The 14,326-nt window shown below is 40.2% G+C and overlaps 1 protein-coding gene across 1 annotated transcript; it reads left to right on the top strand.

The window, feature by feature from the left end:
• Positions 1-3,159: 3,159 nt before the first annotated feature.
• LOC130842563 (melanoma-associated antigen B16-like) lies at positions 3,160-4,188 on the top strand. Its single transcript, XM_057719225.1, is given in 3 exon segments — positions 3,160-3,856; positions 3,859-4,126; positions 4,128-4,188. Coding segments are annotated over 3 exon segments (1,026 nt in total).
• Positions 4,189-14,326: the final 10,138 nt, after the last annotated feature.

The raw sequence follows: 14,326 nt of genomic DNA, 5'->3' as shown, positions 1-14,326 counted from the left end.
TTCATCTCAGCTCCTACCTAAGAAAGTAAACTTTGTAGAACAGAATGTATATGCAAGGCTAAGTTTGCCTGGTGAAGAGAAGGAATAGATGACTGTGATTTTTCTCTAACAGTCCACCGGCTGACCTGGTCCCCTGCCTGCTTTGTGCTCCAACTTCCCCCATTTCCCATTGAGGCTGGAACATGACCCATTCCAAGCACTGCAAGGATTGCAGTAAGTGAACTAATTCATCAAGGCTTTGCTGGGATCAGGCATTTCCCTGGTAGCCTTAAGTCATGAAAATGGAGCCAAAAAAGACAACCCTTTATATGAAAACAGAGGACAGACAACACCACTGCATAAAGGGAGGGGGGGCACACGCAGATGGGTTAGTGGCTGCTCTTCACCCTAAAGGCCGGGCAAGGCTGTCGTGTTGCTAAGGAAGATATCTCAGGCCCTGCAGGAGTCCTGGTGAGGACCCTGAGTAAATCCTTAGGGATTCTCAGACCCCAGGACGAAGGGTGTGCACAGCGTCCACCCCTGTTGTCAGCTATGGATGTCCTGTCATGAGGTTCTCCTCACTTCCATTTATGGGTCTCACAGAGATGAGGCCTTGACTGGAGGGGGGGTACCTTAGGCAGTAGATGGCAGTGGGCACCTTACCAACCAGGATCCAGTTTGAAGAGTGGATGTGAGGATTGTGGGACTAACCAACCCACGGCAGAAGGGGCTCCACAGAACCCTTTCCCCTGTTGTCAGCACTGGGAATTATGCAAGCAGAGGTCACCCCTCCTTTCCTCCACTGGGTCTCAGAAAAGCAAATGATCTGTTCTGAATGCATCATGTTAAGTCAGAAGGAGTCCCAGGCCCTGGCTATTGTCGTTGAGTTATGTCTGAAGGGCAAATTCACTACATAAAAGTGGATCCCACAAATCAGAAGGACCCCATAGGAGATCCTGAGCTGTGATAGCCAGTCACTTCTCCATAGTGTTCACTGGGATGTGAGGCCTTGCTGTGAGTGGGCAAACTGAGGTCAGAATCATTAAGTCCCAGGCCATACAAGGTGAGAAACCCAAGACAAGATAATTTGGACCATACACTGTGGAACAGAGGGCCACCATGATGCCCTTTACTGCTTCTTGGCTCAAACATGGCAGGTCCTTGGAAGGCATGACCGTGTAAGTCAGACAACTTCATTTAATCATTTTTGGTTTCAGAGAGGTGTGAGCCTTAGTCTGAGGGAGTGGAGTCAGGTCATCTGAAGTAAGGTTCCCAGGAGCTTAAAGGATTTCACAGTAAGGACCCCGAGTAGGGACTGAGGTGACCACACACCCAAGAACGCAGGTAGCCCATGGGCAGGTATATCCAGGTGAAATGCACCCATCTTCCTTGAAGGCCACTGGGAGATGAGCCTTTAATATAAGAAATGAACAACAGGTCATCAGAGGAGAGGAGTCTCATACATTGCCAGGAGCTCAGGTGCAAACACTGAGTGATGACTAAGAGGACACCTATTCCAGTACAGCTGGGATCTCCATGGCTCCACTCTGCCTCTGCATTTGGTTTTTGGACGCCTGAGACAGGAGTGGTCAGAATTCTCCTACTCTCCTTTCATCTTTGAGGGATCAGAGAAGTGACTCTTTGATGTGAGGAGTAACATCAGGTCAGCAGAGGGGAGGAGTGTCATTCACAGTCTAGTTCCAAGATATAGCCCTTGACAGGGCAAAGCACTGACCATCCAGTAGAATATAGAAGGGACCCCATGATACCTGTTTTGCCCCTGTGGTCATTCCCTGGGAGGTCTTAGACAAGTTAGTCAGAAGTCTTGACAGATCACTGCATACGCTGGGATCCTAGGCAGGTGGTAGTCTTGGTCTGAAGGAGGCAATTTCAGGTTAGCAATGGATAGAGTGACCAGGCAGTGCAGGAGTCTCTATGGAACACAGAGTAAGGACTGATTGGAATCTACCCCAAAACATAGGGTCATCAAAGAGCCTTAGTAACTTTATCAGCTCGGGGAACCTGGGCAGGTTGTCTCCTCACTTCCTTCCTGGGGGTTTCAGTCAGCAAGGCCCTTGATCTATGTGCCTATGTCACATGAAGTCAGCAAAGGAATGAGCCCAGGGCCTGTCAGTAGTCATGGTGAGGACCATGAGTGAGGTCAGAGGAGTCCACCCACCCAGAAAAGAGGGAGCTCCACAGTGTCTAGCTCTTGCTGTTGGCCCAGGGAAGCCCTAGTGGAGGTGGATGGACAGTGTCTTTCCTCATTTTATCCTGGAGTGACTCGGAAAGATAAGGCATTCTTGTATGTAGAGGGATTGGCATCAGTTTGCAGAATGATCAGGCCTGAGGCCCCACCAGTAGTCAAGGCAAGGACCCTTAATGGTAACTGAAGGCCATTGGACCCCGGTAGAGTCAGGAATACGAGGAGCTCAATCCTGCTCCATTGTCACTGCTGAGAGGCTACAGACAAGGCTCTCAGATAGACATGACTCTTGATTACCTTCTCCAGATCACAATAGGTGGAGGCTTTGTTCTGAGGTGCAGTCTTAAACTAGCAAAAAAAAGACGTTCCAGGAATTGTCTGGATTTAAAGTAAGGGAACTGAGTGAGAACTCAGAGAACACTGAACATGTACAGATAGAGTACACAGAATCTAGCTCTGCTGTCTTCTCTGGGAAAACCCAGGTTGGGTTTCTCAAGGAGGCAACTCCACACTTCATTCTCAGTTGTCTTAGGAGATGTGATTTTGGTCTTAAGGGGACAGCCTTATATTAGTATGGAGAAAGTGACCAAGACCCTATTAAATGCCACAGTGATGACTTGAGTGAGGACTAACAGAACCACACTCTTCAGAACAGAAATGGCTCTACAGAGCCCACTCACAGTTTCCTACTGTGATCCCTGAGATTTCTCCTCTTGGGTTGGTTGACTGCACCCTGAGGAGCATTCACACTTCCTCTTTTGTAGTTTTGGGGACACATCCACCACCAGATCAAGAGACCTATGAACCCCTTTAGGACTGCTGTCAGGAGTCCATTGGAGGCAGCTTTTTTCTCAGTCACCACAGTCGGCATTACCAGATGAGGCCACTCACATCTGCCTTGTTTCTCTTAGGTAGTGATTCCCCTTTGCCCTCCTTCTTGGCTATACTTTCACCTGCTACCACCAAGAGTCATCATGGCTCAGCATCAAGAGAGTCCACCATGCTCCCATAATCAGTGTCCTCAGACCCAGGGCCTGGAGGTTGCACAGGTCTCCAAGGTGCTGGAGGAGACCCATGTCTTCTCCCATTTTCTACTGCCTGGCAATTTGAAGGAGGCTCCTGATGCTGGTATAATCAGCACTCCTGAGGGTCCTCAGAGTTTCTACGCATCTTCCACTGCCATCACAGCCACCACATCCAGCAAATCAGATGAGGGCTCCATGATCCAAGAAGAAGAGCATAGTCCAGGCATCTCACAGGCTGTGCTAGATCCAAAGAATGTGCCCATAGATGCTCTAAATAAGCAAGTGGCTATGTTGGTCAGTTTCCTGCTGTTCAAGTATCAAATGAAAGAGCCGATAACAAAGGCAGATATGTTGAAGATTGTCATCAAGAAGTGTAAAGACCACTTCTCTGAGATCCTCCTGAGAGCCTCTGAGCACATGGAGATGATCTCTGGCCTTGATCTGACGGAAGTGGATCCCACCAATCACCACTATAGCCTCCTCATCACACTGGGCCTCACCTATGATGGGATGCTGCACGGTGAAGTGGGCGTGCCCAAGACCTGCATCCTGATACTTATCCTGGGTGTGATCTTCATGAAGGGCAACTGTGCCACCAGAGATGAAGTCTGGAAAATTCTGAATGTGACCGGGATATATCCTGGGATGAACACTTCATCCTTGGGGAACCCAGGGAGCTCGTCACCAAAGATTTTGTGAAAGAAAAATACCTGGAGTACCGGCAGGTGGCCAACACTGATCCTGTGCAGTTTGAGTTCCTGTGGGGCCCCAGAGCCCACGCTGAAACCACCAAGATGAAGGTCCTGAAGTTTCTGGCCAAGGTCCGTGGGACTGACCCACGTTCTTTCCCATCTCAGTATGCAGATGCTCTGCAAGATGAAGAAGAGAAAGCCAAAGCCAGAATTTCAGGCAGGGCTGTCTCCTTCTATGGCCACTGCAAGTTCTAGTGCCAAGGCTAGCAGCTTCTCCTGCACCTAGGGGAGTCAGGGATAGTTTCTTCATGCATTGATGGAAGAGGCAGTTAGTGTTGGTAGAATTTAGCTCTGAGGCGGGGCAGAAAGGATCAATAAAGAAAAATAGAGAAGAAAGTCTAAAGATTTTAAGGCATTCTTATCCGTTTTAGTTCTCGTTTTGTAAAATTAAATGTATATGGATTTTCTAGTTCTTTTAACCATGTATAAGAAATAAATGTTAATAAATTAGACCTCATACTCACTGGATCATTTATTCTCTGAACCTTCAGTAAACACCTACTCTTTGTAAAGCATGGCACTAGTCTGGGAACCCTAGGATTAAGGGCTCAGGACCTGTCCATAGATTTTAACATATAGAAGCAGTAATCTTTTAAGGACAATGGTGGGATCTTGTATAGCCTAAACAATAAGTAAAATGAAGGAGTGAGTGGGTAGAGGTGGACAATCCTATGAGATTGTCAAAGTGTTACTGCAGTTAAGTGTGGCAGTTTTGGAGGACTTTGGGAAACATTTAAGTCCTTCAGTGGGAGTTAATTTTACATGAAATTGGATAGTGGGCCACTCAGAAGCCACTGGGCTGACAGTTGGCCATCACCTAGGAGAGCTAGTGCTCACTTCATTCAAAGGAAATTATAATTAAGCCATATTCAATCTAACTTGGAAAATAAGAAGTAAGAGTTAAATTTTTGATGGGGATAAAATGAATGAAAATATGTAACAAGATTACATGGAAAGAGTGGGGGAAGAAAAATAATTTTCCCTCTGTTTGTCTTAGTTCTTCCCTGAGATACCCTTGTAGGAAAAAGATGAACAGCAGAAAAACAAATTTAATTATGTTTTTAAGTATTAGAGCATCACAAATATATGAGACTCAAAGAAATGCCTAGAGCAGGAAGCTTTTATACCTTTCAGACAAAGAAACTATAAATTTGTGTTTATAGTTGAATTGACATGACAGAGGGCTTTGGACTAGGGGTAGTAAGTGTTGAAACAGCAGGCTTTGTTTATACAGCCTTCTTCATCCTAAATTCTTTGTCTCTCATGGTAAGAATGCTTTCTACCCTCTTGGTACAGGGAAGGTTTTTCATAGGAAGATTTATCTCCAGCTTTCAGGGGGACAAAAGAGGGTCAGAGTGTCCTTCTTCCATGGACTGTTTCTCAAGTACCTTCAATTCAAAATAACCTATATGCAAAGTGGCATTTTTTGGTGGCAGACAGTAACCCCTCTTTATTCATGGTTTCAGTTACCTGTGGTCACCCATGGTCCAAAAAGATTAAATAGAAAATTCTGGAAGAAAGTAATTCATTCATTTTTCTTTTTCAGGTATTAAATATTTATTGAACAACTATTATATGTCATGAACATGTGAGAAGTGCTGGGGGTACATAAACTGATAAATTAGACATGATCAACGACATATTTTTAAAATGCTACACCCGAAATTTACCAAATCCATCAGGTGATTTCACACCAGTGCAAAGTTCCATGGGACATTGATCTGACTGTACACTTTGAGGCAGATAAAGGAAGCCGTAGATTTTGGGGGGCTGTTTATTCAACGTTAGGTCATTTATAAGTAATTCATTAGTTTTAAATTGCACTCAGTTCTGAGTACTGTGCTTTCCCACTTCATCCTACCTGGAACAGAAATCATCCCTTTGTCCAGCATATCCTGCCTCATTCTCTTGCTAGCTTTCTCTGTTGTCAGATCAACTGTCATGGTTTCACACTGCTTGTGTTCAAGTAACTCCTATTTTACTTAATAATGGCCCTAAATACAAGTGCATGATGCTGCCATTTTGGATATTCTTTTACTACATATATTTTATAAATTAAACTATGTTATAGATATATATATGTAGGACGGGATAAGCATAGTATATGTAGAGTTCAATACTGCTGGTTCATCTAGACATCCACTGCTCTTCTTGGAACATATCAGCTTGCACCCGGGGGAATACTGTATTATGAACCCCTACAAAGTGCAGCTGAGAGAGAGGCAAGGAGTTGGTCCTTGACACAAATTCTAAGAAATCTGAATTATATCCAACTGGGAATGGTATTCCCACACCAAAATTAAAGAACATAAACTCTGAGGTGAAATGTTTTTGCTCATTTGTTTCTTTTATTTATTTTTTTGCCATTTCATTAAGATATAATTGACATACAGCACTGTACAAGTTTAAGGCGTTCAGCGTTATGATTTGACTTACATACATCATGAAATGATTATTACAATAAGTTTAGTGAACATCCATTATCTCACATAGATACAAAATTTAAAAAACAGAAATTGTTTCCTTGTGATGAGAATGCTTAGGGTTTACTCTCTTAACAACTTTCATATCTAACATACAGCAATATTAATTATATTTATCATATTGTATGTTATATACACAGTACTTATTTATCTTTTAACTGGAAGTTTGTACCTTTTGACCACCTTCCTCCAATTCCCCCTACCCCCACCCTCTGGTAACCACAAATCTATTCTCTTTTTCTATCAGTTTGTTTGGGGGAGATCTTTATAAAGTTTTACTTGCTGAGAAACATTTTTGTCTGATTTGATATACTGTGTCCTATAGTGCTTTATGTTTTCTAAAAAAAAAGCCTAGATTTAGAAAACACTCATACACACACACATACACACACACGTGAGGAGGATAGGATTTGGGACCAACGTAATCACAGTACTCACTCTCATTCTTTAAAGCCCTACAGTATTCCAGGCACTGTGCCATGTGCTTAATATATATACTTCATACACATTCCAAAAGACAGAACTTATCAAACCAAATTCACGTAAAAGAAGGTCCTCAGGTTCAAAGAGCTTGTGATTGTACTTGATTTCACATGTCTAGTCTGTGATAGAGCTGCCACTAGGCCTCTTCTGTGATATCATCTAGAGTTCACTCTTCCATTCTTCCCAGCCCGAATCAGACCTTCTGTCCCTTAAGTTATCTCTCTACTCACTACTCCTTAATGCCTCTCAGGGTATAGAAAGAAGGGTGTTGGAGCCAGGAACTTATAGTGGGTTTAAAGAAAGAAGGTTGAAATAAGACACACACTTTGGGGACTGTCTCTGAGCTTCTTTTACCAATGTCTTGAGAGCTGACTCTCTCTAGGGCCTGGCATTTTTATCAGCTCCTGCTCTCTCTGTAATATAGTGCCTTTCCCCTGGGTCTTCTCCAGTGCACCCTCTTGACCAAAGTGGAGCCTGACCTGTTGGCCTGCTCTTCAGTCCTCCTCTGAAAGCTGCACCTCCTCCCAATGGAACAAACAGGGAAAAATTCACCTGCCTCCCTTTGACTTGGAGCATTCCAGCTCCTTGGTGTTCCCCTCTCTCATCTGTACCCCTGTGATAGCTACATCCTTTTCCACATAAAAGGTAACCTTGTGTTGAAAGACCTGGCCACTCCATGAGCGTCTCTGCCTCATTCTGAAAATGTTTTCCCAAAGAGGTGGTAAATATAGTCTGATCTGGCATAGACTCTGCTAATTTGGGGGATGAAACCCTGAAGTTGGAAAGAGAATTTTGAAACCTCCTTGGTATTTGCAATATCATTTTGATGAGTTTGTTTGTTTAGATTGCCCACTGAACACATACACTTATGAGCTTACCTATTTGGTTAATAACCAAAAGTTCCCTCATAAATGATAGTTGAGGAGAGGTGAAAAAGACCTTGGAAATCCCTACACAGCAAACATCTACTAAGGATTAATTTCTTAAATTCCCTGGAGTCCTTCCAGGAGGTGAAAAATTGTTTATTGACAGACATACGATCTTTGATTAGGTGAAATAAAAATGTTTCAATGCAGTTCTACTGCCTCTTGTCTAACTATGTGGCCCAAAAGAAAATCCTGGTTTTTCTTCGTGCCTAATAATACCTATAAATTTGTTCAGTTGTTCAATAATCTTGAAGGTGGCAGAAATTCATAGATTTTTTTGACCAGAAAGCAACAGAAAGAAGAAAATTCTTATCCCATTAAGATTTTAGGAGTTATGGTTTAGGTCAGTGCAGAAAAGTACTACTGAGTGAAGAAGACAAAAATCTTCTTGCTGATATTTTACAGGGTCCTGTAGAAAATTTGATGTGAGCCTGTGTTTGGGAGCAACTGTCACATAGTAAGACCTCAGGAAGGTTGGAGAATTTCAAGGAAATCTGGCCTCCTCAGAAACTAAAAGGAAATAAAGAGGATGGTTGTCATAAAAAGTCTACTAGTCATGGTGTGTTGAGCACTACCTTGTAACAGTTTATGGGGTAATACTGCAAGTGTTCATCCATATCTTGTCTTCTCCTTCCTGGGCTCATGGGGAGAGTATGTTCCCAAGTGCACTTGTTAGAAAGAGCATTTGACTAGCTCTTGCCGTTGATCTGTGAGCAGAAGCAATATTTGTCATTTCCAGGTCAAAGCATTTGCTGTTCAGTTTGCCACCTTCCATGTTTTTTCTTGCATTCATCAGTAAACATGGAGATCATGTGTTTATTCATAGACCCATAAGAAGGAAGCAGCCTGAACCCTTTTGTTACCTGTTAGCACAGAATGTCTACCAGTTCACAGGGAGAAATAAACTTTTATTATGTTAAGCTTTCATATTTCAGGTTTGGTCTGTTGTATAATTTTTCAGTCACTTTTTGTGGCTAAAGCATAGCTACTCTTTCTGGCATTATTTTAATTTCTGTAATAACTGTGTATGTTGTTATTGCAAGAAGTTCTAACAATACTGAGAAATCACATTGCCTCTCTTTATAACTCATAAATTCTGCCCCTTCCTCAAAGGTGAACACGTTTAATATTTAGTATATATTGTTTTAAAGCTGATTCTAGTTTTTTTTCATACATAAGTATACTGTAAAATTATGTTGTGATTGTTTTCACATACATGGGTTCACTAATCTTTTTTATTCTTTCAGTATTCCAATCCAATGTATATTTTAATCTCAGACGTAGTTTTCACCTCTTAAGGTTCATTTTGGGTCTTTTTATGTCTTCTATGTCTCTAACCAGTTAATCCTTCTTCTTGAACATATGAAATATAGTTATAATAACTGTTTTGATGTCTTTATTTACTCATTCTGTCAACCGTGTCATTTCCAGTCAATTTTCTCCTAATTTTTGGTTATATATTTCTGCTTCTTTCTATGTCTAGTAATTTTGATTGGGTGTCCGATATTATGAAATTGTGGTTTTACATTTTTCACACTTGTCCAGAAAAAATACACATTAAATTTTTTTTTACTTGACTACAATGGTATGTTAGTTTCAGGTGAACTACATAGTGATTCAACATTTATATACATTACAAAATAATCATCACAATAAGCCTAGTAACCATCCATCCCTATAGAAGATTCTTACAATACTGTTGACCATGTTCCTTATGCTGTATATCACATCCCCATGGCTTATTTATTTTATAATTGGAAGTTTGTACCTCTTAATCCCCTTCACCTGTTTCACCCAACCCCTTACCCCTCCCCTTCCCCCCCCCCACCAACCTTGGAAACCACTAGTTCTCTGTATCTGTGAGTCTGTTTTCATTTTGTTTTGTTTGTTTTGTTTTTTGGAGTCCACATATAAGTGATATCATATGGTATTTGTCTTTCTCTGACTTATTTCACTTAGCATGATACCCTTTGGCTCCATCTATGTTGTTGCAAACGGCAAAAGATCATTTTTTTAATGACTGAATATTATTACATTGTACATATTACCACATCTTCTTTATCCCTTCATCTGTTGATGGACACTTAGGTTCCTTCCATATCTTGCCTATTGTGAATAATGCTGCAATGAACACTGGAGTGCAAATACCCTTTCAAGTTTGTGTTTTTGTTTTCTTTGAGTAACACCTAGAAGTTAAATTCCTGGATCATATGGTAGTTCTAGGTTTAATTTTTTTGAGGAATCTCCATTCAGTTTTCCATAATGGCGATGCTGACTTACAATCCCACCAATAGTGTGCAGGGGTTCCCTTTTCTCCATATCCTTGCCAACACTTGTTACTTGTTATCTTTTTGATGATAGCAATTCTGACAAGTGTGAGTCAGTGTATCATTGTAGGTTTGTGTTGCATTTCCCTGAGGAATAGTGATGTTGAGCATCTTTTCTTGTGTCTGTTTGCCATCTGTATGCCTTCTTCAGACAAACATCTGTTCATGTCCTCTGTCCACCTTTTAATTTTTTTTTTTTGATGTTGAGTTGTCTGAGTTCTTTGTATATTTTAGATATTAACCCCTTACCAAATAGATTGTGGGCAAATATCTCCTCCCATTCAGTAGGGTACCTTTTCATTTTGTTGATAGTTTCCTTCACTGTGAAAAAGCTTTTTATTTCAATGTAGTCCTTTCTCTTTATTTTTGCTTTTGTTCCCCTTGCTGGAGGAGACAGATCAAATATATATATATATATATATATATATATATATATATTGCTAAGACTAATATCAAAGAGCATATTGCCTGTGTTTTCTTCTGAGAGTTTTATGGTTTCAGGTCTTACATTTAAGCCTCTGATCCATTTTGAGATTATATTTGTATATAGTGTGAGAAAGTGATCCAGTTTCATCCTTTTGCATGTAGCTATCCAATTTTCCCAACACCATTTATTGAAGAAGCTGTCTTTCCACCATTGTATATTCTTGCCCTCCTTTGTTGTAGATTAATTGACCATATGTACATGGGTTCATTTCTGGGCTTTCCATCCTGTTCCATTGATCAATATTTCTGTTTTTGTGCTGTACCATACTGTTTTGATTACTGTAGCTTTGTGGTATAGTTTGAAATCAGGGCATATGATACCTCCAGATTTGATCTTCTTTCTCAACATGGTTTTGGCTATTCTGGAAAATACACATTTTTTTAAAATTTCAATACATCAAGATCTCAAGCTCTGTTCTGTGTTAGTATGAAGTTACTTAGAAACAAAATAATTCCTTCTGTTCTTGCTTTCAAGCTTTGTTAATTAGGACCAGAGCAGCATGAAGTATGGCTTACATCACCTCACCATTGAGACAAAGCACTTCTGAGTACTCTCCCTGATGCCCCATGAGTCATATAGTTTATCACTCTGATAGGAAATATTCCCTGCCCTGTGTGAGCTGCATAGTTCTTTTCTGTGTAACTCTCTCCTCTCTAGTACTCTCTCTTAGGAACTCTATCTGACTTATCTTTACCAGGCACTCAGCTTCATCTCATCAATTAACAGAAACCCCAGGCTTCACCTGGGCTTCAGGCAGCAAGCTGGAAAAATTATAGGTTCACATCCTTTTTTTCCCATCTCCCATCACTGTCTTTTATGTTCTATGTCCAATACATTGAATATTGTTGTCATACATTTTATCTGATTTTCAGTTCTTTCAGGCAAGTGGATAAATCTGGTCCCAGTTACTCTGTCTTCACCAGAATTAGAAGTTGTAGAAATCATAAGTAAAATCTAAATAATTGCAGCATGCTAATGTCTCAAAAGAACATAACTTTTCAAGCACATTAAAATTAAAATTAAGATTGAAAGACTAGCAAACATATTAACATATGTAACTCTATAATTTTTCTTTTTAAGAATTTTGTATAAATGGAATTATAGAGTAGATAACATTGAACTTTAACATTGGCTCTTTTTCACTCAGCATTATGACCTTGAGATTGATTGGGGTTATAACACGTACAGTTGTCTATTCTTTTTTATTGCAGTGTAGTATTCCATCATATGGATCACAGTCTTTTAGCTGTTCCTCACTGAAAGACATATGGTTTGCTTCCAGCTTTTGGCTATTACAAACAAAGCTTCTATATACATTCAGAAGCAGTTTTTTGTGTGTGAGATAAGTTTTCATTTCTCTATGAAAATATGCAGCAGGGACCTGTTCAAACATAATTGTAAGTTAACTTTATTAGAAACTCCCAAATGGTTTTCCAGAGAGCTTGGCTCATTTTCCATTCCCACAATCAATGTATGAGAGATCCCGTTGCTTCCCATCCTCACCAGGACATGGTATTTTTAGTATTTTTTAACCATTCTAATAGATGTGTAGTTGTGTCTCATAGGGTTTGAATTTACATTTCCTTAAAGGATAATGATGTTTAATGTATTTTCATCTGCTTTTCTGGTATCTATATGTCCTCTTTGGTAAAGACTGTGTTCAAATTGAAAAGGTTCTGCAAAGCAAATGAAACAGGCAGCAAAATGGAAAGCAGTCTATGGAATGGGAGAAAATATTTCCAAAACATACATCTGTAAGAGGTCAATATCCAAAATATTTAAGGAATTCATACAATCAATAGCAAAAAACAATCTGATTTAAAAATGCACAGAGGGCTTAATAGACATTTTTCCAAAGTCATACCTATAGCCAAGAAGTATAGGAAAAGATGCTTAACATCCCTAATCATCAGGGAGATGCAAAACCACAATGAAATATTACCTTACCCCTGTTATAATAGCTATTATCATAAAGACAATAGGTAACAAGTATTGGTGAGGATATGGAGAAAAGTGAGCCCTATGCAACGCTTGTAAGACTGTAAATTAGTATATTCACTATGGAAAAAAGTATGCAAATTCCTCAAAAATTAAAAAAAGGACTTCCATATGATCAAGCAATCCCACTTCTGGGTATATACCTGAAGGAAATGAAAACACTGTCTCGAAGAGAGGTATCTGCATCTCAATGTTTATTGCAGCATTATTTACAAGGGTGAAAATGTGGAAACCACCTAAGTGTCTGTCAGTGCATGAGCAGATGAAGATGTGGTGTATATATATATATACACACGCACGCACACGCACACACACACGTGCGCACACACACACACACAGTGGACTATTATTCAGCCATGAGAAAGAAGGAAATCCTGCCTTTTGTGACAACATGGATGGACCTTGACACACTATGCTAAGTGAAATAAAGAGTAGAATAGTGGTTGCCAGCAACTGGGTGGAGTGGGGCGTGGAGGGGTGGAGGAAATGCAGAGATGTTGCTCAAAGGGTACAAACTCCCAGCTATAAAATGAATAAGATCTGGGGATCTAATGCATAGCATGGTCACTATAGTTAATGGTGCGGTGTTATATACTTGAATATTGTTAAGGGAGTACATCTTAAATTTTATCACCACACACAGAAGAAAACTGTCAATTATGTGATGGAATGAAGGTGTTAGCCAACCTTATTTTAGTAATCATTTTGCAACATATACATGTAACTCATCATCACGTTGTACACCTTTAACTTACATATGTTACCAATAATATCTCAATACATCTGGAAAAAATAAAGAATAAAAAAGGAGGCAGGATCAGTCAGAAGTAGAAGTTGGGATGAGGCATGGGGAAGATTGGGCTTTTCAATCAGTGGTATCTCAGTGTCACCCTCATCTCTATTGTTAGCTGTCTTAAATATAACTGAACCAAGTAGGGACAATCAAGGCTATTGACTTTTTGACTCTTGTGAGTTCTGGGAGTGGAAATGCAGACATATTGTCTGAATTATGCCTTTCACCTGCAGGCTTCTAGAACAACTTCTATTTGAGGATATTATTGGTCACAAGGTATAATCCCACACTTCCCAAGACTTCCTGCTGCCTTCAAGTCACCTGCACTGGTTACTCCAATAAGGTGGCGGCCCATGCTGAAAGTAACCTCAGTCTGTTCTCAACTCTTTGTTGCTCTCACCACAGGGGCACATGTGGATGTCAAAGGGAGGAAAGTGGAGCTCCAGGCTTGAAGTCCCTTTCATTCCCAGGTAAAGAGTATGCGTGGAGCAGGTGAACTCTCTGATCAAATTGGACTTAACTTCTGCCAAAACATGAAGCAGAGCTTATCTGAATATGATTTCATAAGTGCTGTTTAAATAAAGCAGCTGTTTTAATTAGTGATGAACCTTTGGGGATCAATAAAATTGCTCAAAGCATTAGCATACAAGATTAAAAGATGATATGTACATTTGTTAATGAAAGTATGGATGACCCCAGCTCAACCTTTAAAAAAATGCATAATAGCTACCCACTATTAAAGAATTTCATTACAAAGAGAACTTGACTGTGGTTAAAAATTAGCCAGTTAAATACATAGCAATGTATATATGAATCTTCAATTTTGTATGGACTATAATAGTTCATAGTAGAAGATATAATGGAAAA

The sequence above is a fragment of the Hippopotamus amphibius genome, chromosome X (genome assembly GCF_030028045.1).
Source record: "Hippopotamus amphibius kiboko isolate mHipAmp2 chromosome X, mHipAmp2.hap2, whole genome shotgun sequence".
Taxonomy (NCBI): domain Eukaryota; kingdom Metazoa; phylum Chordata; class Mammalia; order Artiodactyla; family Hippopotamidae; genus Hippopotamus; species Hippopotamus amphibius.
Note: the sequence above shows the minus strand (reverse complement) of the source record. Positions and strands in the feature narration are given on the sequence as shown.